Source organism: Podarcis tiliguerta (genome assembly GCF_965153285.1).
Source record: "Podarcis tiliguerta genome assembly, chromosome: 14".
NCBI classification, from domain to species: domain Eukaryota; kingdom Metazoa; phylum Chordata; class Lepidosauria; order Squamata; family Lacertidae; genus Podarcis; species Podarcis tiliguerta.
In genome coordinates, this window is record NC_139547.1 from 30,814,091 (window position 1) to 30,840,587 (window position 26,497).

Genomic DNA, 26,497 nt, shown 5'->3' on the forward strand with positions numbered 1-26,497 from the left:
AATGTTACTGTTTTTATTCTTACATTTCTATCCCATGTTTCCTCCAAGGAGCTCACAGTGATTTACATGGTTCTGCCTCCTCTCCATTTTATCCTCACAAGAACCCTGTGGGGTAGATTAGAGCAAGAGACAGTGACTGGACCAATGTCACCCATTGAGCTTCATGGCTGAGAGGGAATTTGAACTCTCGCCTGCAAGGTCCGAGTCTGACACTCTAACCATTATGCCACACTAGTGTTGCATGCTCATGGCTGAGGTTCTGAGGTGAAATTTGAGCCGAAAAGTGCCAGGATTTCTGCTCCCATAGATATTTCACTGCTTTTGGCTCTACCAACCACTAGCATGTGGCCCCTGGAAAGTTGTTCACAAATGAATGTGGCCCTTGGACTGAAAATGCCCCCCCTCCCCAAAGTGCACAAGTGGGATAGGATGAACTCTGATTTGGGAGTCCTGGGTTTGCATTCTGGCTCTGCCACAGATTCCCAGTGTGACTGTGGTGAAGTCAGTCTCCTGTGGCTTCAGCTGCCCCATCGGCCACAGGAGAAGAGCAGCAAGGGAAATATGTTAAAGATTGCAAAGGAAATTGAAAGTGCTGCTTTCATTGATAAGCAGCAGGTCCTAAAGGTCCACACACACACACACGTTGCTATATGTGGAGTTCTACCTTTGGTGCCTCTAGCTCAGTACTGACTACACTGGCAGGCAGTGACTCTCCAAGGTTTCAGGCAGAGAGTCTCTCCTAGCCTTTCCTGAAGGAACTGAACTTGGAACTTTTTGTATGCAAAGCAAGTGCTGTATCTATATTCCTTTTATATTCCATCTATATTCCTTCAACTAAAATGTAAGATTCCAGTTCTCATGGTTCCGAATAAAGGGCTGACTTAAACAGGAACACAGGAAGCCGCCTTATACTGAGTCAGTATTGTTTACACTAACTGGCAGCAGCTCTCCAGGTTTTCAGGCAGGGGGTGTTTCTTAGCCCTACCGGGGACTGACATTGGGATCTTCCTCTTCCTACACAGACCTGCCATATGTGAAATCATTGGCCCATCTGGCCCATCACTGTTGTCTCTGCAAATGTCTCTCCAGGCCTCATGGGGAAAGGGAGCTCATTCCCAACCCTGACACCTCAGTCTTTTTTACCTGGAGATGTCATTGCGGATCGAACCTGGCACCTTCTGCATGCAAAGCAGATGCTCTCCCACTGAGCTACATGGCTCCCATTTCTGCAGGGAGACAGCTGCCAGATAGATTAGGATAGCCCAGTGTGTTGGGTGGGGTTGCAGAGGCAGGCGTGGAATGCCCAGAGTTGCCCATCTACAAATACAGTGGTACCTCGGGTTACATACGCTTCAGGTTACATACGCTTCAGGTTACACACTCCGCTAACCCAGAAATAGTGCTTCAGGTTAAGAACTTTGCTTCAGGATAAGAACAGAAATCGGGCTCTGGCGGCGCGGCGGCAGCAGGACGCCCCCTTAGCTAAAGTGGTGCTTCAGGTTAAGAACAGTTTCAGGTTAAGAACGGACCTCTGGAACGAATTAAGTACTTAACCCGAGGTACCACTGTATGAACATTAGGAGAGAAAAAGAACCCTTTTGCTGATAGCCGAGGCTTTTCTTTTTTGCTTTTCTTCCCATGGTGCCTTGGAAAAAGCAGAGGGAGAGAGGGAGGGTAACACACACAAACATTCCCCCTTCTTTTTAAGATAACTGCACCTATCGGTAGGCCGCAAAACAAAACTGAGCAGCAAAAGGAATCTGCAGGCCAAAAAACCTTATGGTTTCTATCACCAGCTCCAGGAGAGGCTTGGCAACCCGAGATGCCGTTTGTCTGCAAGTGGAAATTCTTACTGCCTTGATCTCCCTCTTGCTCTTCTCCGTCTTTCCTTTTGTGTGTGTGTGTGTGTTGTTCTTTTGGAAACTGAAGACTGGAAGGAAAGAGGAAGGTGGGGGGGGGGGGGAGGAGGCAGAAAGAACCAAAGTCAAATTGATAGTCTTTCAAGGACATTCCGTACAATCTCGCTTGCATACATGAATGCAAAACAATGATTTGACTGTCGCAGGGACGGGAGGAACAGATGGGGCCCTTCAATCTTGCTCTGCGGAGAGAGGGCTTTGGTGCTCTTTTAACAGCCTGCCACATTAAACAGCAGCTCTATCGCTACTGTCAAAAATGCCTATTATTGCCTGAAGCCTCAAGAGACAGCCTTGGCTTCTGTAGTTATTTAGAGTTGCATGGAGATAATGGCGCAATAGCCGGAGTATCTCACAGTTGCCATAGCTCAGTGGTAGAGCATCTGCTTTGTATTGCAGAAGGCAATGCAAGTACTCTATTTGTATTGCAGAAGTACAACCCCCAGCATCTCCAGGTAGGGTGGGGAAAGAATTTGTAATAATCCAAGAAGAGCTTGCTGGATTGGGTCAGAGGCCCATCATAGTCCAGGATCCTGCTCTCACAGAGGCCACCCAGATGTCCCAAAGGGAAACCTGCAGGCAGGACCTGAGCACAATAACAACCCTCTCCTCCTGTGGTTTCCAGCAACTGGTATTCAGAAGCATTGCTGCCTCCAAACATGAAGGCAGAGCTTTCTTCTTTGGCGATCAATCATAGCCGAGTAAGAATGTTTTCCATGAGCACAGCAGAGCATAGCAATCATGGCTACTTGGCACCAATAGCCCTCTCCTCCATGAATTTGCCCAGTCTTCTTTTGAAGTTGTTGGCCACCACTGGCTCCTGTGGGAGTGAGTTCCATAGTTTAACTACATGTTATATTATTCCCTGGAGAGATGCTGCCAGTTAGTGCAGGCAGCATTGAGGTAGCCGGACCAATGATTTGGCTCATTATGAGACCGTTTACTACGCTGTTGGAAAGACAAGTGTCCCGTGGAAGTGGAGGCCATCCTGGGGTGCCAGGGTTTAGCAAAGCATTTCCCTATGGAACCCAGCTGGGAATTCCAAGCATTTGCCATTCAATTCTCATTTCCAAGCCTTTTTCATACTTGCCCTTTTGACTCATTGTGTGTTGTTTGCTTAATCAGTCAGCAGTCCTGTTTTCAATTGCGTAATTGAGGAAAACCTTGGTGAACAGTATTCCCCTTTCTCCAACCATCCACAGTTGGGCAATAGCTTCAGTGGGACCAACCAAAGTGTTACACAAGTGTGGAAAGCTTTTGAGTTCTCCAGAACTCTTCATCATCAAGATGTTACACAAAGCAGGAGCTAGGGGTGGGTGGAATGAAGAAAAACCATAAAAACCAACAGGACTCCCTAAGTAGTCTGAAGAGGCAGCCATGAGGTCAGCTTGCAGAGTTGATTCTAAGATGGAGATATGGGCTGAACAAGTCCCTCCCAAGTGCTGTAGGTAGCAGGTTATAAACTTAGGATTCTGAGACTAAGGCATCTAATAGAAATGTAAAACACAACGTATCTGATGTAGGCAGGAAGCAGAAGCAAAGACAAACTTGGCCACCTTTAATTTAGTGAAGCCTGGGATAAATTTGATGAAAAAGTCCCCTGGAGCCAAGTTGTGTATTATTAACTAATGGTTGGAGGGGATTTGACCCTCAAAATGCAAAGTCCCTCTTGTGGGGTTGGGAAATCATCACTCTTTGTCTGTATATTCCATCTGTGTGAAAAAGGACCTGTTCATGCCAGCCTTCCCTAAACTGGTACCCAGCAGATGTTTTGGAATACAACTCCCATTAGCCCCAGCCAGCATAGCCGTTTTATGATGCTGAGGCTGATGAGAACTGTAGTCCAAAATACTGTAGGGTATCAGGCTAGGGAAGGTTGTTTTTGATGAAGATGGAATCTTTCTAGTCCTGTAAGAGAAAACTCCTTCTAGGCCTGTATGTCACATGGAGTGCCCCTCCTTCCCCCTGCCCCTGGTCATCCTATAGATTACAGCCTACATTGTGCAAAATGATTATTTTAAGTAACAGAATGAATCACACAAAATGATGGGGAAATTATGTAAATCCATTAGTTTTGCAGAATTTATCTTTATTTAATAGAAATTGTATACTGCTCAGTGATCAAAACCTCTAAGCAGTTTACATAAAATATACTTCAAAATTACCAATAAAATCAGATGTTACAAACAAGTTAACCTAAAAAAAAGAAAAGAAATATATTGGTTGTGGGATTCAGGGCCTCAGATTCTCATAGTTCAGAATTCTGCTCTTTCTTCTTAACACAGACTCTGCTTGCTCCAGTTATCCTCTGGGGAGGGATTCTGCTGACACCTCTGCTTCTGTGGGCTCACTGTGCTTTCTCTCCCAGGTGCTACTGAAGAAGGGGACGGTCCCCATCGTCTCCCTGGAGTGTGTCTCTTGCAAGGCCCAGTCTGTCTACGAAGTGAGCCGCAGCTCCTACGTGTACCTGGAAGGGACCTGCTTGAACTGCCAGAATAATTCCAAACAGGGGGTAAGGTGGCCATTGGATGTTTCTGGGGTCAGCCTTGCACAGTCAATTGCCAGCTAATTGGGTGCCTGGATGTGCCCACTGTAACTAGGAACATAAGAAGAGCCCTGCTAGATCATACCATTGGCTTATCTAGTCCAGCATCCTGACCAGATGGGAAACCTGCAAAGCACAGGTCTAGAGCCCAGGAGCACTCTCCCGTCATTGCCATGGAGATGCTATTAGTCATCCTGGCCATCAATAGCCCTCTCTACCATGAATTTTCCTAGTCCTCTTTTAAAGCCATCCTAGTTGGTGGGGGAGATAGTTCCATACTTTAACTATGCAATGCATGAAGGATTCCTTTTTTTTACCCATCCTGTGTCTTCCAGCATTCATTGGATGCCCACAACTTCTAGTGTTATGAGAGAGGGAGAAAATTTTTTTCTCCAACCACTTTCCCACCATACAGCTCCCAAAATCTTTGGAGGGAAGCCGTGGCTTGTTTAAAGTGGTATCACAGTGCTTTAAATGTTCCGTTGTGAATGTGGCCTGTATTGTTAAGCACAAACCAATCTCTAGGCGGTGAGAGGCTTTCCAGGGTCCAAACACTTTTCATGGGTTTGGATTCCTTGGATTGATGCCCCTGGAGACTTTATGGAGTTTCTGTGATAATCAGATTTTATTTACACTTATATACAGTCTGAGCATGAGATAGGAGTTCTCACTGAATTCCTAATGCCACACCTGATGGAGCACTCCGGGAAATCCCTGAGATTTAGACAGCCTTCACTAGCGATCGAGCCTTTAGTGCGGTGGGCTCTGCCCTGCGGAACTCACTGCTGATTGATGTTTATCAGGAATCATCCCTGCCTTCTTTCAGACACTTCCTATAAACTGTATTATTCACATAGGCCTTTGCCATGTGAATTTCTTTTTACCAACCAGTATTTACTGAGGTTTTAATTATCTTGTAGTCTGTATACCACTTTGCTGTGTTTTTATGGAAGTGTGGTCTATAAACATTTAAAGCGACAACAAACAAAAGCTCCCAAGAGATCCTCATCAAGTAGAGAACATGATTCTCACAGAGAACAGGCCTCTTGAATGTCTGTCAGATCCAGTTTCAAGTTGCTGTTGAACTGCAACTCCCATCATCCTAGACCGTTGGCTTTGTTGACTGGGGCTGATGGGAGTTGTAGTCCGCAGCATCTGGAGGGTACCAGGTTAGGGAAGCCTGCTTTAAACCAAGTGATGGGGCCCTGCAGAGGTCCTAGGACTCCTCAGTCTCGCCCCCACCCATGTTCTCCTGTTCCCTCTAAAAAAATAGTTGGAAGGTGATGTAATGCAGGAGACTCAAGCTGGATCCCACAGTGGAAGTATTCCCAGCAGACAGTTTGGGCTCCTGCCTGTTCTCCTCGGCCCAAATGTCTGGGAATGGATTTGAGTGATCATCCAAAACTTTGGCCGGACGTTGAAAGTAACTTTCCTCTAGACACACACACGCAAACTCAGTCTGAAAACGTTAGAAATTCCTTTTTGAATTTCTACATGACAAAAGTTAAAGCTTTTCTTGGTCTTTTTCTGCGCCTCTTTTGTCTGTGTAGAGATGGTCGGCACACAGCTTCAAAAACAAGACTCTGGCCTTGGACAGAACAACCACCTCCACCGGCAGCAGAGGAATGAACCTGGTCCTGAGGCCAGGGGCTCTGAAGGACGGCGAGGGCTATACCTTCACTCTGCACATTACAGATCTGGCCACAGGGGAGGAAGGCTTTGCCTCCATCGACCTGTTTCCAAACCAGCCACCATTTGGGGGGTCCTGCTGGTTGTCTCCAATGGGACCTATCCAAGCATTGACTGCCAAGATTCATTTTGAATGTACAGGTGAGACCAGATTGTAAGATGATGTCCAACACGGGCTTCAAAATACATACCTGAGAGCAAATTATGCTTGGTTTGATAGATCCCTAAAAGAAATAGGAGGGACAGTGTAGTATATTAGATAGACTAGGTGTGGCCCTCCGGATGTTGCTAAACTACAGTTCCCATCAGCCCCAGCAAGGGTGGCCAATGGCTAGGGGAGATGAGAGTTGTAGCTCAGCAGCATCTGCAGGGCTAAAGGTTGCCCACACCTTAGATAGATGATTGAACTTATTGGAGACTTGTCTTAAAGCTAGTCTTTGGCTATGGGGCCTATGGAAAAGGTGCCTCCTCTGAGTGTGTCATGAGCCATTTTTCTTATTCTTATGTTTGTTTATTAAATTTATTTGCCGCCCTTTATCCAAGGATTATTTATTACTTTTATATCCCAGCTTTCCTCCAGGGAGCTCAAGGTGGCCTACATATTCCTCCTCCCCATTTTCCTATCCCAACAACCCTGTAAGGGTTCTTCATTTCAGCAGCTTAATTCAGGTGGGAAAAGTCATTTTGTTGAACAACTGGAAGCCATGCTGGTTACCAACAGTAGCGCCATTAGTTCATGTTTCAGAAGCTAGGAGTTGGGCATTCTCAGTGTCACCTACATCACAAAAATTTGGCAGGCATCCTTGCTGCTCACTTTCAAATGTCTCTTGAATACATTTTATGCCAGCAGTCTTATTCAGTTGTTCATATTTTCTTAAGATGAGCCTGCCATTTTTTATGACTATTCTGTATTATGTCTTTATGGTATCTTAAACTTTTATATTGTACCTGCTGTACACCATGTTGGTGTTGCATATGAGTGGACAGTTTATGAATATTTATTATAAATAAATCTGTTGGGTTGTATCAGCTAAGTTCTCCTCTGAGCAGGCCCATTGAAATTAGTGGCCTTACGTTAGTTGTGGCCACTATTTTCAATGGGTCTACTCTAATATTGGAAGCAACCCATTGCAAATTACCCAGTAAATCCTGATCTACCTTCTGTAGTCACCCCTGATCTACTTTGTGCATTTGGCTGGCAGGCTGGAGAGATACGGAGGACGAAGACACCCCCTTGGTATACACACTGCTTGCTGCCCGCTGCCGAACCGGCCACTGTGAGGAATTCTGGGTATATAAAGGCAGCCATTCCGAACATTCTGCCTTCCTGCCCCCTGGATTCCAGGAGGGAGGCTCCCTGGTGTCTGTCTCAGTGCTGGTGCAGGACCAGCTGGGAGCCACCGTTGTGGCTTTCAACAGGTGATGATTGTTGATGTTGTTTAATTTGTGGCTCCCTTCCACTGGAGCATCTTGAAGCAATTCCATAATGCAGTGGAAACACATTTAAAACTGTTGAACACATTAAAAACAGTTAAAGCAATGTCAAATCCAATACAGGTGATGGCTAGGACAAAAATCTCCACATAGAAGGGCCTTTCCTTTCCAAAACAGTATTCTTTTTACAGAGGACGAACTAATACTGCTCTGCTGACTTCAAAAACCCATATGAGCACTCATAAATACCCACAAACCCTACTGTTTCCTCAGTCCCCTCCAAATGCTTGTCATTTCTTTGTCTGCAGCCAGATGGGCAGGCTGGATGACTGGTCCATCAACAGGTGAGCCTGCTACCACCAGTCCCCCCCCCCCCCTGCAGAATAAGGGATGCCCCCACCCAGTCCTGTTTGCTTGGAAATAGTCTTAACCTATTTCAAGGATCAGTCCAAACTTGCATGGGTTAGTACAAAATGTTCAGCAGTTTTTATTTGAGTACTCAACACATCCCTGGGAAAGAATTTCCTGTAGGTCTGTAGAGGGGTTTCCAAGAGCCTGGAGACTTCCAAGTTAGGGTGAGTTGGCATCAGCCTTACCCAATTTAGCATCTGTTCATAGCACCTCAGCTAAAGAGTCAGACATAATCTGCTTTCCCTTTCTCTAGTTAAAAACTCTCAAGCTAAAGCCAGTTATCTATTATTATAGCAAGAGGTGTGTTTCCTTTGTATTCTGAGATCATGCTTTGATCTGGTCATTTTTCCTCCTGGTTCTCTAATCTACCAACCCATAAAACCTCAGGGAAGTACTAGGGTCTTAATTCCCAGCTAAAGGTAAAGGGACCCCTGACCATTAGGTCCAGTTGTGACTGACTCTGGGGCTGCGGCACTCATCTCGCTTTATTGGCCGAGGGAGCCAGCGTACAGCTCATGGTCGTGTGGCCAGCATGATTAAGCCGCTTCTGACTAAGTGCACGGAAACGCCGTTTACCTTCCCGTCGGATCGGTACCTATTTATCTACTTGCACTTTGAAGTGCTTTCAAACTGCTAGGTTGGCAGGAAACTGCTAGGTTTCCCAGCTACAGACACTTAATTACCAGCCAGGGTGCCACCTTCCAGACTGACCTCTGGCTAGGCTTAACAAGTTAACCTCATGGTGCCCTAGCAAACTTAGGAGCAAGAGTTACATTTTTATGTAACAGAACATTTCCTTTGCAGTTGGCAATAACTCCTGGCATCTGTTAGGGAAAGGCTGATGACAAGGGTTTGTCCAAGTTTACAGCTCTTTTGAGATAATATGGGTGGCAGGTGGGAGATCGATACTCTCTGAAATGCAAGTTTGTTGGTTTATAAATCAAGGGGAGAGGCTGCTGTCCAATTTGTTTGTCTCAAGAAAGGATTCAGCACCCTTTTCTCATCAGTAACAAACAGCTTCGTGGTGATGAATGGGCTTCTGCTGGGGACAAATTGGAAACAGAGCAATGCAACATTCATCTTAAACGAGATGCCTGCTTCCCATGCTGGCATCACATGCCCCTGCTCCTTTCTTAGCAAAATTCTGGGGAAGCTGAGCTGATCCATCACAACAAGGCTTTCATGTGGAGAGGAAAACATGTGAGGAGCCTGAGTGGGTGTGTCCTGCCCTTTACCTTTTCTGCACCTCAAGAAAACAACTAGGGATTGAAGAATGCTAAGGACCAAATGAAGTACTCTATCTCCCTAAACCACAAGGAATCTTCACACAAAGTTCCCAGTGTTCCCCTTTGGGGGGTGGGAACCACTGTTCCATATTTAAAATATAATACTGCAGATAGAAAGCTAGCATATAAGACATCTATTTTTCTATGTGCAGGAAATTTTTGCATGACACTGAAAGGTTGTTTTCCTTCCCAGCTCCATGGCCATCACGCTGCCTAGCCCTCCAGAAGGATTTCACAGCCTTCCCCAATGGCTTTCCAACCAGACTGAGGTGGTGCTGCAGGGCCTGGTGAAACAGAGCGATCCCCAACAGGTCATTGAATATTCCTTGGCTCTCATCACCATCTTAAATGAGGTATGAAGCAACACCTTTTTTGGTGGCTGGGTGGAAGGACATTTGTTAGGTAGGTAGGTAGGTAGGTAGGTAGGCATTATTAGTAGATTCAACATGATTCTGGCAGCAGTGAGACCCTGTCAGCATATGACACCTTTGCTCAGAGACGCACACTGGTTGACAGTTTGCTACTGGGTCAAGTTCAAGATGTTACTATTAGTACAGGAAGCCCTTAACAGCTTGGGACCAGTTTATCTGTGAGATTGCCTTGTCGGCATCTCTGCTCGGCCAAGCTGATAAAGCCTCATTTTCCTCCGGCCGAGCCTTCGGAATTGCCTCCGAAGAATAATTAACGACCTGAGCCTTTGATGAGGCTCCAAGGCATGTTCCCATTAAGCAGAGTTTCCAGCAGCATGCGGAAGTGATGGCTACATTGCAAAGACTTTTATTTCTAAGCTACGCAGACAGAAAAGACATCCTCTCTCTATGAAAGCAGAGAGCAACTGAACAAAGGAACAAAGGAAACAGGAAACCAGTAACGTCCCATCCGTCTCTAGTCTCCCATGAGACTTCCAATAGCCTGGACTGTCTCTGGAATGTAAACAGAGCCTTGTGACTCTAAGCAGCTGCTCAGTGGCAAACAGAAACTAACATGCCTTACTCCACATGTTTCCCCCTCCCGATGGCTACTTACCCCATGGAAATGGAAAGGTTTCCCTCCTTGCTTATCACTGAGAGAGCCCATGGCTTGTTTATTCATTCATTTACTGCATTTCTATACCATCATTTTCTCCAAGGAGCTCAGGGTAGTATCAATGATTCTCCCTCTCCTCATTTAATCCCCATAACAACCCTGTGAGGGAGGTTAGTCTGAGAGGCAGTGACTGGCCCAATGTCACTCAGTGAGCTTTATTCATGGCTGAGTGGAAACCCTGGTCTCTCCCAGGTCCTAGTCTTACCCTAACCAGTACACTACATAGGCTCTCATAAGAACTGTCTTAAGAATCTAGTTCACATACTTTTCTTTTCACCCCCAATGTAAGTATGAGTGCTCCATGCGTTTGAAACCAGAAACCAAACATGAAGACCGTCTCCGGGCCTGGACACGGAGGAACATTACAGAAACTCTGATTTCTTTGAATGTGACCACTGTGGATGACATCCAGCAAATCGCGGCTGCCCTGGCTCAGTGTACGGTAGGTGTTATTGCATTGCTCTGCCGCTTTTTTTTAAAAAAATAAATATTAAACATTTCAACACAGTAATTTAACAAAAATACATCATCCACATTGTTCCCCTCTCCATTTCCCCCCTCCCCCCCCAGATAGAACACCCTCCCTCCCACCCCACCCCACCCCAGACTTCCCTCAGCTCCTTTCTCTGGTTTCTCAACACATATTTCTGTCTGCATGTTATAAAATTGTAAAATCCTCAAATTATCTGTCTATATATTACAGTAAAGAGTTTGTGAATGTTTATTCAAAACCTGCCAAAGAGTCCAATTCATTTTGTTGCTTCTTCAGATATTTCATAAAAGGTTCCCATTCATCTTCAAAATCAGAGTTATCCTTGTCATGTAGTTTATGTGTCAGTTTTGCCAGTTCCACATAGTCCATCAGTTTTTCTTGCCACAGTCCTTTCATCGGGGTTTCTTCATTCTTCCATCCTTGTGCTATTAAGACTCTTGCCGCATTGCTCTGCCTCTTGGGCATGGGGAGCAAGTGGGAGGGGGGGCTGGGGCTGAAGGGAGTTGGACCACAACTCCCATCAGCCCCAGCTAGCATAGCCATAGGATACTGGGACTGATGGGAGTTGTGGTCCAAAACATCTGAAGGGCACCAAGTTTATTTGTTTGTAAGATTTATACCCCACCTCTCCTCCAAGGCGCTCAGTGGTGTCCATGGTTCTCCCATGGGCTGGGGTTTCTCAGCCCCTGTGAGTACTTTTGCCTAGTGTTTGGTGTCAAAGATAGCAGTGCATGCCTGGAAACTGTTGTGTGGGAAGTAGCAGTTTGCCATTTGCAGAAGTCAGATCTTATACTCACATGAGGACTAGCAACTTGATGGCTCGACATATAAGGTCAATTAACTTGCATCTTGGATTCACAGGTAGCCAACAAGGAGTTTGTTTGCCAAGCTTGCCTGACAAAGACCTTGAAGAAACTGAGAGACATGATGGCCATTCTGCAGGGAGAGACCATGCAAGGGACCATGACTCCAACAACCATCGCAGACAACATCCTCAATATCATGGGTGAGTGCGCAGGAGAGTTTGTTTTTGAAGCAGCCTTCCCCAATCCCACGTCCTCCATATGTTTTGGACTACAATTCCCACCAACCTCAACCAGCACAGCTGTAAAAGATGGGGGTTTTAGTACCTGGAAGGGCTAGCTCAGTGGCAAAGCATCTGCTTTGCATACAGAAAGTCCCAGATTCAATCTCCCAACAGCATCTCCAGGAAGAACTGGGGGGGCAGGGACTCCCTTTCTGAAACCCTGCATAGCTGCTGCCAGTCAGTGTAGACAATATGGAGTTTGATGGAGGAATGCCTGGGTTTAAGCCCACCTCCTGTGTTCCTATGTTTATAAATCCCCAAATCAATTTGTGTGTGTGTGTGTTTGTGTTTGTGTTTGTGTGTGTATATATATGCGCGCATAGCAAATCTTCAATTTTCAAAGCCATTCTTGAGAACCCGAGGGAACAGCACATAGTTTCCCTTTAAGTGAGAGGTAAGGGAGTAAGAAACACTTTAGTGTTTGCTTCAGCAAACGAAAACCCTCACATTCATTTGTTAGGAATACAGCCACCTTTATTCATAATTACTTTCTTTGTTAATTTGAGAGTGTGGAATGCAATATTCCGTGTCATTATGCAGTTCATGAGATCCTAAGGGAAACCCAGTGGGATGAGTATTCAAGGTTCAGGTGTAAAAAAAAAAGGGTCCATCTAGATTTCTGCTGAGCACTCTTGGCTTCTCTGCATTTCTTTCCCCTCCATCAGGGTTGAGTTCCAGCAACTTTGCTTATGGTCATCCTCAGCATCAAACATAACTGGAGGGCAGAAGGTTTTATTTGTGGTTGGATGATCAACACAGTGCTTATTCAAGGGTGAGGGATCTTTTTCAGCTTGGAGGCCACATTCCCTCATGGGCATTCTTCTGGGGGCCACATGTCAGTGCTGGATGGGGCTAGGAAGAAAAGTGAGTGGAGCTGTGGATCAGACTCTTATTTTTCTACACTGGACTTAAATTCTAGCAAGAATAAGAGGCTTCTTTTTTAAATTGATTTTTAATTTCAAGTAACAAGACATACAGTCATACCTCGGGTTAAATATGCTTCAAGTTGAGTGCGTTTGAGTTGCACTCCTCGGCAACCCGGAAGTAACGGAGCACGTTTGTCAGGGGTTCAGGAGCAGAGGCACAGGAGAGGGAGGAAATGGAGAGCGAAGGGGAGGAGTCCGAAGGAAATGTCAGCGATGACAGCGATCCGAGGTCTCTGAGTCTGTCCAGTGAATCAGAGGATTCACAAAAAGGGGCTCCCATGGTCAGGGCAAGGGGAGTACCCAGGGGGGCACTTCAGGGAGAAGGGGCCAGAGGGGACTCAGAGAGCAGCAGCTGGAAATCTGGACCAGCGTCCACACCAGAGGGAAGTAGGGGGGAGGAGTCCCAGGCATCGGGATCAGGCGGCGCGCTACCAGCGGGAGAACATGAGGCAGGATTGACCACGCCTCCGTCAGGGAGCGAGGAAACGGTTAAGAGGAAGGTTAAACGCGCGCGCGCGCCAAGTTCAAATGTACAGGAAGGCGGCACAGTTGGCAGCCCGGGTAGGGAGCCAAGTCCTAAAGCCCGCCGAAGAGAGCGGGAGGAGTCAGGAGGGTCAACGTCTGCGTCAGAGGAGTCCAGGAGGGAGGAGACCCCGGGGGGCAGCAGGACCCAGAGGAGAAAGGAGAGAAGGGAGAGGTGGAGTAAGATTAGAGTCTTAAACTGGTGTACAGGGGGCGGAGATTCAGACGGAGCTTCGCCGGTCTAGACTCTAGACGTAGAGCTGGGACGCTGAGGCTTGGAAATGGAAACTATTCTTCAATAAAGACCTTGATACTTTACTACCGGCTAGCGTTGGTCCTTTGTGAGCTGGGACCAGGAGCCAGCTCTGACAACGTTACTTCCGGGTTTCGCCGCTTGTGCAGATGCTCAAAATGACGTCACGCGCATGCACAGAAGCGGCGAAAAGCGACGTGTGCGTGTGCAGACGCGTCATCGCTAGTTACGTTTACCTCTAGATGCGAACGGGGCTCCAGAACGGATCCCGTTCATGTCTAGAGGTACCACTGTACAAGGAAAACAAAGCTTAGTAGTTGTACAGAAAAGAAGAAAAACAGCAGTTGATAGTTGTGGATTTAGATGTTCCAAGAAGGGCAATCAAACAAACACGTCTCTCCATAATGTTCCATTGGTCGAAGGAGGGTGAAAACCATGTTTGACTTTCTTAACAAAGTCAGTGAAAGGGTACCATTTCATGTAAGGGGTGTGAGTTTTCCCTCACCCCCATCAAAGGTTTTGCACAGGCAAAACACACACAGAGAGAGGGCTACCTTTTCATCTTCCATCCAGGCAAGCAAGAGGCATTATCAGTGTTCAGCAACACATTCCAGCTAGTCAAAAGCACCTGCAGAAAGTGTGGAGCGGGGCCAATGACTGGTGTAGCCTGGAGAAAGTTCCAGGGAACAGGCAGAGAGGCCTGGAGGGCCACATTTGGCGGCCCAGGTCTGAGGTTCCCCACCCCTGATTTAATTAATTGAACTTCCATCCTCAGTAAGGACCACACTCACCTTTCCTGGCTCCTTTGCAGGGGACTTGATCCACCTTGTCAACACCGTCTCCCAGGAGACTGAGCCTCGGGAAACGTGCAATGACCAGAGCCCCGTCCAGGTGGCCTCCCAGGCGTACGCCCTCTCCACCGACCTGATGCGCATCCTGATGAAGTCCCGAGTCCTCAACGAAGAGCCCCTGGAACTGGCGGGAAGCAACATCACGGCCAAGGGCAAGCGGGCCGGCCCACTGGGCCTCCTCTGCTACAAGGAGCACCCCAACTGCCAGTTCTCAATCCCCTTAGCTTTCAACGCCACGTTCTCCGACCTGACAGACATTGTCCAAGTCATGATCCGGGTGGACTACAACCCCTTCCCCTTCGGCTTCGTCACCAACTACACCGTCTCCTCCGAGGTGGCGTCCATGGAGTTCCAGGACAACAATGGGACAGAGATACCGGTGGGGAGCCTGGATACCGAGAAGGCTATTGCCGTGACGGTTTTGGACCCCGGAGAGAAGAACATCACCATGACGACGGTCATGATTGAGGAAAGGAGTTCGGGGACTGCAGTGGTCATGGTGGAGGATGACAATGCAGAAGCAGGGTTGTATTTCCAGGTCATCTTCAGTGTTGTAAATGGTAAGTGTGGGTTTTTGTGGCTTCCGCAAGGTTGCTACATGGACCTAGAATTTTAACAATGTCTGTTGTGTATGCATTTCTCCTGTCCTTCCTCCAGTGAGATTAGGCCAGTGCATTTTAGAACTGTTTATTGGACTTTGTTCCATGTTTGATGTACCTTGCCCTGGGCTCTGAGGGCAAGCAGGAATAAGTAAATAAATAAATAAGCAAGCAAGCAAGTAAAGTGGATCATGCTAAAAACTTGCATGCCTGGGGAGCACCCATCCCTTAATACCTGTCTGGAAGTGTGTGTGTATATACTGTAGATATATATGGATATGGTTATGTAAGTTGAGTGGTTAATGTGCAGCATAGCAGACAGCTATTTTACATATTCCTCAGGCCTTCTGCTTCTGGGAGACTGGATACTGACCAGAGAAAGTTCATATTGCCCAGAGTGCTGTCTAGATATGCACATTTGTTATAGCCTGTTGGGAGGTTATGCATATTGGCTGGAGAATTTACAGAATTTAGTCAGCCTGTGCATGTTCCCGAAGGAGATTGTGTATACTGACCAGGAAATGTCCACAATTCCCTCTCCATGGACAGATAATGTGCACATTCCTCAGGAGGCCTTATGAATGTGCACAATGGCTGCTTGTTACACAAGCTCAACTTAAATTACATCTATCTATCTATCATCTATCTATCTATCATCTATCTATCTATCTCAATCCTATATGAATAAGAGCTCTATTGCACAATCTCTGCTGCTCGTGGCTCCGCCAACTAGTTGTTTTCTGACCCTGTCTTTCCTCTCCTCCTCTCAACAACAAGACCGTTATGTGTCTAGTGAGCAGGAGCCGTTCATTGCTGTCTGTCTCTTCCACTCACCTGAGACCCACCAGCACAACTGCACAGCCTCCAAGAAGATCTACCTGGAGGATATGACCAGGATGCCTCAGGGCGACCACCGGCGCTACACCTTCTTTGTCTCCCCTGAGTAAGTGACATGCAGGAGAGCCCACAATGAGTTCCCAGGCAGGGAAAGAGCTTGCTGTGGGTGGGGTCTGGAAGAAGCTAGCCTAGTGGCTGACACTTGTGGATATAGCAGGAGGTGGATGGTTGTCTCTCCTCACTTAAATCCATGCCTTAAATGCAGAGATGCAACTATTCTGATTCATCTGCCTGGATTTTCTTTCTTTCTTTCTCTCCCTTAGCACCAGCAACCCTGCAAGAGAATATTACTTGAACATCACCAACCACTTTGCCTGGACTGCTGTGGAAGTGACCCTGGGCCTGTACAGTTCCTTGTGCCAATATTTCAACGAGCAGGAGGGGCACTGGAAGACTGAAGGCATGGCTCCCTTGGAGGGGGCCACCCCTGACAAGGCTGTGTGCTTAACCCAGCATCTGACAGCTTTTGGTGCAAGCCTTTTCGTCCCCCTTCATTCTGTGCAGTTCATTCGGCCTGTGAGTCAAGTCTAAGGGTTATTAACTCTTTCAAACAGCTGCTTTTAACTTTTTCTATATTGATCCTTAGGGACGTGGGTGGCACTGTGGGTTAAACCACAGAGCCTAGGACTTGCCGATCAGAAGGTTGGCGGTTCGAATCCCTGCGACGGGGTGAGCTCCCGTTGCTTGGTCCCTGCTCCTGCCAATAGCAGTTCGAAAGCACGTCAAAGTGCAAGTAGATAAATAGGTACCACTCCCGCGGGAAGGTAAACGGCGTTTCCGTGCGCTGCTCTGGTTCGCCAGAAGCAGCTTAGTCATGCTGGCCACATGACCCGGAAGCTGTACGCTGGCTCCCTCGGCCAATAAAGCGAGATGAGCGCAGCAACCCTAGAGTCGGCCACGACTGCACCTAATGGTCAGGGGTCCCTTTACCTTTTTATATTGATCCTTATGTTGGTACTTCTGTTGTTTTGATTCCGCACCCTCCTTTTTTCCTTACAATCAAGCAGTATATACATTACATGGAATAAATAACTTTATATAGTGATTGTATTTTTAATCTGTCATTGTGTGGGTGAGCTGCCTTGCTCCTCAAAGTAACCTATAAATTTATACAGGGAAGGAGAGCACATATATACACACACATATATATATGCTTTATATTTTGCTCAGCCTCCAGGCCCAGGTTTGAACTACATTGTGCTGCTGACTTGCGCCATCTGTTTTGTGACATACTCGGTGGCGGCTGTGATTGTGCACAAACTGGACTTGATTGACATCAACCGCGCGGGGGTGATCCCTTTTTGTGGGAAGAATGGGCTGTACAAGTATGAGGTCCTGGTGAAAACGGGCTGGGGCAAGGGGTCAGGTGAGTAGCTGTGATGCTCTGGGCACCCTCAAGGAAATGTTTGTGTCTTCTCCCACAGCCATGTTAGCACTTAATTTAAAGATACAGCCCTACCTACTATGGAGGAATGGTTCATAAAATTAATGGACTTAGTTGAGGTAGCAAAGCTAATGTGTTTAATTAGAGAAGAATCAGTATTGACATTTATTAAGGATTGGAAACTTATTATGGACTTTTTGCATGAAAAGGGAAATGAACTTGTAATAGCTGGATTTGAAGACTGAAAACAATATTGACTTACAGAAAACAAAATAGTTGGATGTTCATGACAGACAGAGAACCAGAAGACTTTTTATCTTTCCCCATCTTCTTTTCTTTCTTTTTTCCTTTTTCCTTCTCTTTTCTCCTGTTCCCTTTTAGATTAGATTTTGAAACCATTTCTTTTATTCTGGTGTATTATACAAAGATACTTTGTATTGGGTATGAGTTTTTAAAATAGACCTTTACAAAATAATATCTTTTTCTCCTGCTCTTCAAACCAAAAAAGGCTTCAGGAGTGGCTTGTAAACCAATAAGGGGGGAAAAGACCATCCCTACCTGCAAGTTTACAATCCAAGCAGACATGGCATAAAAGGGGAATGGTTTGGGAGGGAGGAGGAAGTAAGCACGCTTATGTTTAGGTTTAGCTGTTTAGGACTGCAGCCAGCTGAATTCTACTCAGCGGAGACCCATTGGAATCCATGGGCTTAATTTCAGTAGCTCTGTTCTGACTAGAGCTTAGTTCTTCTCCTCTTCAAAAAAAAAGTTTTTGGAAAAGGCACCAGGTTGGTGAAGGCCACCCTGCTTAAACCGCACACCACAGATCAAGAGGGCCACTGGGGTGGGCTAGGTGGAACTGTTGCGCCCTTGGCAGCCGTTGACAGAGCAAAGAGGAGCCTGGATTAAGCCTTTTTAGCCGCTCTGTGGAGAGAATATCCAGGACAAACATCCCCTCCCAGTAAAACCCTGGCAAGTGAATGAGTATTAGAGCCACTCCTGTTTGGAGAGGAAATGGAGGACGGATCCGTCCAGCCCCTCAGCTGCTGCTCTCAAGGATGCTGTAATGTGATCCCTGGGTGTGGTGGAATAGCACACCAGAGAAGCATGTCCCTGTGCTGACCAGAATGCAGAGTAACCCTTCCCAAACTTGCTGGTTGGGGATGGGGGGAGGCCTTTGTGAAGCCGAGTGCACTTCCCCTTGCTGCGAAGAGAGGGGATGGAGAATAATCTGAACCCTGATGGACAGCAGTCTCCCTTTAGGGGCGTGTTTTTTTATTACCTGCTTGTGTTTTTGTATGAATGTCTTTAAATTGTTACTTATGCTTATTTACGCTAATGTTTTAAACATGTTGCAAGTCATAATAGAATTGTGTAAGGTTGGAAGGGATCCCCAAGGGTCATCTAGTCCAGCCCCCTGCAGTGCAGGAATCGCAGCTCAAGAATCCCTGACAGGTAGCCACCCCAACCTTTGCTGAAAAACCTCCAGTGAAGGAGAGTCCACCAGCTTTCAAAGGAGCCTGCTCCACCGTCAAATGTTTGACTTTATGCCGCCATAAAGTTCTTCCTAATGTTGCTTTTTGAGGCCTTGATGTGTAACAAATTTCTAGCAAATTTAATGAACATAGTGAATAATTTAAAACCAACCAAAGTGCCACAAAGTCACGAGTGACCTTTTGAGATCACCGGGACAGGCTGTATGTTAAACAACTGTGTGGATGTGTGTTAGAGAATTGGGGTTTCTTTTGTTTGCCCTTTCCCCCCAGACAATGAATTTTTTTTGTAATTGGCAATGTAAGATGGGTCACAGTTAAATTTCCCTGACATATATATTTTTTAAAAAAATTCTGACATAAAACCGCACCACAAAATTCAGAGTAGCGCAAATCTTCACTTCAGTTATTAGATCAGGAACTGCGAATTAAAATGAACTGGACACCTTTCCTCCCTGAGGTGCAAAGAGGGTGGGAGACCATTTGCCCCAGGCTGGAGGCTGGGGGATGAAGGATGCTTGAAGAGTCCCATTTCACCTTCCGCTCCCCTGCCCCACATGAGACAAAAACCAGGCTACTTTCCATCTTTAAGAATTTGCACTCCCTCCTTCCTTCCTTCCTTCCAGGGACAACGGCTCATGTGGGAATCACTCTGTATGGGATGGAGAGCAAATCTGGGCACCGGCACCTGGATGGGGAAAACGCCTTCCACCGCAACAGCCTCAATATCTTCCAGATCGCCACAGAACGGAGCCTTGGGAGCGTGTGGAAGATTCGCATCTGGCACGACAATAAAGGTGCGTATGTGAGAGCAGACCCAAAGCCTGTTTGGTTGTGTTTGTTGTTGCCTGGCTGTCCCCCTCCTCATGCAATCCACACAACAGCCCTGTGAGGTAGGCTAGGCTGAGAGACTACAGTGACTGGCCCAAGGATGGATGGATGGATGAGCTCGGCCCTCTAACCACTACACCACACTGGCTCTCCCAGGGTTATTAGCGGTTATTGGGTGGCGTCGGTGGGTAGAGATAACACTCCATCCCACCCCATACCAGCTCAGCTGAGTGTGCAAAGTGTGCGCCTAGAAAACAAATGGGGATCCATTCAGCCTCTGCAACCCAAATGAATAGAGCTGCAAGTCTTGATGAATTGCAACTCGGCAGTTTCCTGCTGGAGGGCCCCCCCCCCCCTTTGAAGCTGCGCCTCTCCCATCTGCCAAGACAAAGAACAAAACTCATTGCTAGCATTTTGCAGAGAATATCATAATTACAGTTTAGCAGAGCCTGAATTGTTAAAGCTGAATGAGAAACATAATGAATGTAAAACGGTCACTTAAAAAACTACACAGACCATTTTCAGGCAGGGCTGGTTTGATCATTAGTCAGAATGAGGCAACTGCCTCAGGCAGCATATGGCTTAAGAAGAGGAGAAGTGAGCAGCCTTACAGAGAAGTGGCTAGTCTTTGTGAATCTCCCAATTATCATCCTTCTCTGTTGGAGGACAGATGTATGTGGGCCAAACAGCCTGTTACGCATTTCCTAAACTAGGTATGAATCCCATTGCCAGAGTTGAAGTCAAATTTAGCTACCTTTTCATTTGACTGTTGTATGTACAACAAGGGGGGTGCCATCTTATATTTCACCTCAGGCCACGAAATTTTTTGCACCACCCCTGTAACTCAGGATTCTCCCCCCCCCCACCTGCCCCCCCCCAAAAAAAACAGTTTAAATTCGTGGAGAATGTTAGTGGATGCATCTTGGAATCAAATTAGATAAAAAGAAGATGTCTTAAAACTGTGTTTCCTTCTCCTTTCCATGCTGCTTAGGGCTAAATCCATCATGGTACCTGCAGCACGTCATTGTCAGAGACTTGCAGACCTGCAAGAGCTACCATTTCCTGGTGAACGACTGGCTGTCTGTCGAAAGCGAGGAGAATGACGGCCTGGTGGAGAAGGAAGTCTTTGCTGCCAGTGAGTGGGAAGGGAGCACATTGAAGACGCAAAATCTGCCTACAACAGCCTTCCCAAAGCTGTTGCCCTCCAGATTTTTTGGACTGCAACTCCCATCTGCCCTAGCTGGCATGGCCATTTTCAATTATAGCTCCCATTAGGGTTTTAGTTGTTGATGATTTAGCAATTTATACCTTTTGTTAAATAAATGTGGCAATAATCACAAACTTGCTGACAGGGCGAGAGTGATCGTAGCTAGGAAATGGAAAAAGCAAGATGGATTTCAAATAGAAGAATGGTATAAAGAAGTGAGGGAGATAGTGATTAATGATAAATTTACGTGTGCTATCAAAGTAAGTAGGGGAATATGGAAGATAAATGACTTTGAGGAAATGTGGGAAATATTTGTGGAATTTGTATTGTTAAAACAAAAAGGGGTCAAATCATCTCAAGAAGTGTTAAATTTTTGGAAAGTTGGATAATTATGGTAAATAATGGTCTTAGGGGGTGCACATTTTTATTTGTATTATTATTAATTTGTTTAATTTTTTAAAAAATAAATAAATGTGGCAAGCTGAAATGGGGTTCCACTTGAACCCCCGTCAAACTTTGAAGACTGAAATGAGGACAGTCACTGGGGGGGCGGGGCGGGTTGAGGTGAGATTCCTTCTCTGCAGGGAGAATAATGTTAAGATGGGCATTTTGACTGACCCTTCCTCTGCTTCTGGCTCTGCAGGCGAGGCTGACCTGAGGAGCTTCCTGCGGATCTTCATTGAGGAGCTGCAGCGGGGTTTCTTTGAGAAGCATGTCTGGCTGTCCCTGTGGGACCGTCCCCCTCGCAGCCGCTTCACCCGCGTCCAGAGGGCATCCTGCTGCTGCCTCCTTGTCTTCCTCTTCCTGTGTGCCAATGCCGTGTGGTACGGCATTGTGGGAGATGTCAACTTCAGGTGCGTTGGGAATTTCTGATCCTCTCTAGCCCAGGAGGGTCACTTCCTTCCAAAGACAGAAGATCAGTGGGGAGGCTGTGGGATAGCATGGCCAGTGTTTCCCTCGTGTCCTGTGGCCTTAAGAACATACCACAAAAGGTAGCTGCCTTTTTTATTTGTTTATTTCCTGCCCATCACCCTAAGGTACCAGGGCTGGTTACAGCATTAGAAACAATATTAAAAACAATTTAAAACACCTTACACTCATAAATATGGGGGCGGGCGTCCATCTCAGCATTGTCTTGCACTAGAAATGGTGCTAGCGTCCTCCCTGCTTACTCTCTCCTGTCTTTTCCTAGCAACGTGGCCATCTCCACCTTGATCCCGGTCAACGGTGAGACAGCTGTGGTTGGTCTGGTGTCCAGTTTGGTTGTCTATCCCCTGTACCTGGCCCTCCTCTTCCTCTTCCGTATGGCACGGAGCAAGGTAACAGTGAGTTGGGGAAAGGGCCAGTAGACTGCTTCTGGGCAAGGCCTTCAATTGGCCGCAGGCCATTGCAATAAATATGATTTTAGATTTTGGGAAACGGCTATAGCTCAATGTTAGAGCATCTGCTCTGCATGCAGAAGGTCCCAGGATCAATCTCCAGGTGACGGCCAGGAAAAACTCCCTGCCTGAACCACTGCAGAACAGCTGCTGGTTAGTGCAGGCAGCATGGAACTAGTTGAGCCAAGGGTCACCTGACTTGGTATAAAGCAGCTTCCTATGTTCTATGGTTACAAGTTTTAGCCAGAATGTTTCATTTAATACATTTCACTGGTTATTTCCTTAATGGGTTGAAATGCAAACATGGCAATCCTTATTTTTAGAGAAGATATTTATCCATGCATTATAATATTTTGCTTGTGTACATCTGTGTTTTGCATTGTTCACTGAATGCACAGTTCTTTATCAGAATTTTTGAGGTTCCTCTTCAAGATTGGCTGGTGCCCAGAAGAGGAAAACAGCTCATGGGTGGCACATATGAAGCCATCTTATACCACCAAGTTCGGTAGCCATTGACCCAACTGGCAGCATTATTTTGCTCAGACTGGCAACAGTCCTCCGGCGTTTCACGCAGAGATCGATTTCTGGAAGCTTAAATGTGACTGAACAGGCCCCTCTGAATAACAAAGATGTTTAGCAAGTCAGTGGTTCTTGTGAATTTCTGACTTAGAGAAGTGGCACCATCATCCCCCATCCCTGATAGCTTTTTTTTAAATAGGGAAAGGGAGTGAAAGTAAGAGCTGTTGGAAGCTGGCTGGCTTTTTCCATTGAAAATAAGATCAAAGTGACTCCTCAAAAGTTGGGGTTACCCGGGAAAATCTGACAAATCTGCCCTTCCAGCTGAAAGGAAAATGTCCTTCCTTGCCTCAAGCGCCCTCTTCTCTCCTAGGTGTCTGTCAGCCAGTCCCTGGCCCATTCAGACCAGCAGTCCTTAGAGATCGACAACTACCTGGACTCGTCTCTTATGGAGAGCGCCTTCCTCACCTTCCCTGGGCTTCGGACAGAGGTGAGAGTGGCAAGTGGCAGGACAGAAGTGTGGGGTGGTTTCTAAAGGGGTCCTAGGCCCTGCCCCACTTCCAGCCCTGCCTTTCTTTCCCTCAGATCTGTGTCCTTTTACCTCATTCAGCAGTGGAGAGCCCCTGGCCCTCGTGATGTTGCTGGTCTCTCAACTCCCATCCTTATTATTAATATTACTACATTAATATTCCACATTTGCTCCAAGGAGCATTAAAGTGGTGTACTTGGTTCTCCCCCCTCTCCATTTTAACTTCACAACAACCTCGTGAGGTGGGTTAGGCTGAGAGTTAAGGTCCTTGAGGTCCTGAACTTCCATCATCTCTGACTCATTGACCCTGCTGACTAGAGCTGATGGATGGGGTTGGAGTCCAGCAAGAGTGAGAGGCTCATGTCAGCTGCCTGTGGCCTAGTGTCCAATGAATAGTCTTCACAGTGGTCCTAAGGGGCTGCATTGATCCCAAAGAACCAAGGCTGGCTGAGCGGTGAACCCTCTTTCCTTCCCTACAGGCCTTTTCAGAGCAGACCAAAACAGATTTGTTCCTGGATGATTCGAAAAGGTAAATGGGATTTATTTATTTGTTGCATTTATATCCCGCCTTTCCTTCAAGGTGCTGTACGTGGTTCTCTTCCCATTTTATCCTCACATTAACTGTGAGGGGAGGTTAGGCTGAGAGACTGTGGTCAAGCCGAAGGTCTCCCAGTGAGTTTCATGGCAGAAACAGGTCCTAGGTCCAGCACTCTGATCACTACACCACATGGTCTCTCTGAGATGTATGTATTTGGCTTCAGTTTGGGCTGTGAGGTCAGCTTGAAGAGGATTGTATTTATTAAAGAGCTCTGCCTAAGGTGTTCCTTGTTCCCATGCTCATCCTTCCTCCCTGCTCTTGTTTCTGCCTCAGCCTAATACGGTGGCACTCCAATGAGGCCCTGCTCAACTGGCCCGACCTGCTCAGCGACCCTTCCATCATGGGCAACACAATCCAGAAGCTGAAGAGGGGCAGGACCAGTCGCCATCTTGGCCTGGAGGCTCCCTTGGCAGCTGAGGAGGACAGTTTGTCGCTTGGCTTCCCGCAAGCTCAGGCCAGATACTTCTCAGCTTCAGGTATGAAGCGGGTGGACAGGAAAACAGTCCAAATCTGAATGGTTTCATAAAGGATTCTTTGCCACAAACATTTACTTTAACACAGAGGTGGGGAACTGTGGCCCTCCAGGTGTTGCTGGACTACAACTCTCATCTTTCCTGACCGTGCGGGCTGCTGGGAGCTGGAGTCTTAACATCAGGAGGGCTGCAGCTTCCCTTCTGAGGTTTGGCAGGTGCCCTTAATAGTCAGGAACAAGAGATTTGCTACCTGAGATGAAGGACTAGCAGAGAATCTGGAGGGGCTGTTGCATCTGATTTCAACCCTGGCATCGGGATATTGATCTACATGGTTCCCGAGGGTAGCCTGCTACCTGAGGAAGTGCAGAGCAGGATAGAATAGGGGATTCAAACAGAATTGGGGGTTGGGAGGTGCTGCCACCCTCTGGCACCTCTTGTCTTAGGGAGGTGACACTCCGCCCAATAGTAGGTCCGGCCCTGTTAACCTGAGTGCTGTTTATACAGAGGAGTGGAAGGAACAAAGGAAGGAAATAATTGTGCAGTTGAAGAAAGGCAGAGTAAGAATGTGTGAGAGGTAGAGGGTTCACTTTCCCCCTTTCTAGGGCATTCATGTCCACCGCACACAACATAGGGCCAAGGAGGACTGTCAGCGATTGCTGCATGGGAGAACCAGCCTTTTGCAAATCTGTTCTGCATATATTTGCAGAATAACGCATATGCCCCACCCAGTAACTGCTACAAGCACACTTCATGCTGCTAACATATCTTGATGTGAACCCAGCTTGACACATGTTTCTTGGTCGCAGATGAAGATCTGATCCGGCAGATTCTCACCGATGGAGCTGGCAGCCTCTCCCACCCTCAGGAAATGGGACCATACCCCAGGGTTGAAACTGACCTCATCTCAGGGCTGTAAGTCTCCCATGACAGAGGAGGTAGTGGTGCTGGTGCTGGTGCACGAGGCCAGCTGCTTACTGACCCCCATCCCAAAGGAGATGCAGTGCTTAATAATGCCCTTGTGTTTTTTTCTGGCAGATCCAGCATGCTTGGGGAGAAGACAGAGACCATCATGATGCAGCGGCTGACCGAGAAAGGGCAGAATGTAGCAGCAGCAGCAGCCCCTGGCAGAGAACTGAACCGCTCAGCCAAATCAACACGAACAGGTAGGGTGGGATATGGCAATTGGTGACCAGCTTGGAAGTGGGATTGTAGAAGTGGGTGGGGAACGCACAGACTTCTAGACCCATCATGTCACCTTCACTTTCCAGTCATGCCTAGGCCAGCATCTTCCGCCCAAAGACTGAGCCACCTCCCATCCCCTTGTGATAGGATTTCTTCTAAACCAGCAGTTTCCAAGCTTTTTCCGGCCACTGCCCCCTTAGTTCCATAAATTCATCCCTGTGTCCCCTACCCTATGAAAAGCATTATTCATTATAGCAATTTTCACAGCCCTCTAAGGAAGATAATAACACAATAAAATTCAAAACCGAAACAATTGCACAATTATTCAAAATCCAGTTAAAACTATTTAGTTTCATTAATTCCACAAAGTTAATGAACTTGATCCAGTGATCCCACCTTTTCAAAGTATGGTAGCCATTTACACCTCCGATGCCCCTGTGCTGCCCCCTAGCCCCTTAGCGCCCCCTAGGTAATCCCATCACCCCCCAGGGGGTGGTACCACCCACTATGGGAACAACTGATATGAATTCCGTCACCTTCAGTTTATCACACTCCCACTCTGCCTCAGCTGAAGACCTCCTCTATTGCCTTGGAAGAGTCAGAACAGTGCGTAGTTAAACTATGGAACTCGCACCGGCAGGAGGCAGTGATGGCCTGAAAGAGGAGGAGACAAATTCATGGAGGATGATTAGACTATCCGTGGCTACTAGCCATGATGGGTATGTTCTGCCCCTATGGTCAGAGGCAGGAATGCTTCTGAATACCAGTTACTGGAAACTACAGCAGGAGAGAGTGCTCTTGTGCTTGGATCCTGCTTGCGGGTGTCCCATAATGGGCTTATGGTAGGCCACTGTGAGAACAGGAAGCTAGGCTCTTGGCTTGCTCCAGCAGGCTCTTCTTACGTTCTTACATC

The 26,497-nt window shown here is 46.9% G+C and overlaps 1 protein-coding gene across 2 annotated transcripts in view; it reads left to right on the plus strand.

The window, feature by feature from the left end:
* The window catches only part of PKD1 (polycystin 1, transient receptor potential channel interacting), a 109,215-nt gene that overhangs the window by 69,394 nt on the left and 13,324 nt on the right, over positions 1-26,497 (plus strand). For both annotated transcript variants that reach the window (XM_083413941.1, XM_083413942.1), the window contains exons 17-35: positions 4,285-4,428; positions 6,012-6,291; positions 7,353-7,569; positions 9,475-9,634; positions 10,657-10,809; positions 11,722-11,866; positions 14,460-15,059; positions 15,876-16,041; positions 16,259-16,511; positions 17,166-17,361; positions 19,496-19,666; positions 20,692-20,835; positions 21,551-21,761; positions 22,100-22,226; positions 23,176-23,292; positions 23,811-23,860; positions 24,203-24,405; positions 25,209-25,314; positions 25,438-25,565. In XM_083413941.1, coding sequence (XP_083270067.1) covers positions 4,285-4,428; positions 6,012-6,291; positions 7,353-7,569; positions 9,475-9,634; positions 10,657-10,809; positions 11,722-11,866; positions 14,460-15,059; positions 15,876-16,041; positions 16,259-16,511; positions 17,166-17,361; positions 19,496-19,666; positions 20,692-20,835; positions 21,551-21,761; positions 22,100-22,226; positions 23,176-23,292; positions 23,811-23,860; positions 24,203-24,405; positions 25,209-25,314; positions 25,438-25,565 — 3,571 coding nt within the window. The remainder of the gene's footprint in view (positions 1-4,284; positions 4,429-6,011; positions 6,292-7,352; positions 7,570-9,474; positions 9,635-10,656; positions 10,810-11,721; positions 11,867-14,459; positions 15,060-15,875; positions 16,042-16,258; positions 16,512-17,165; positions 17,362-19,495; positions 19,667-20,691; positions 20,836-21,550; positions 21,762-22,099; positions 22,227-23,175; positions 23,293-23,810; positions 23,861-24,202; positions 24,406-25,208; positions 25,315-25,437; positions 25,566-26,497) is intronic.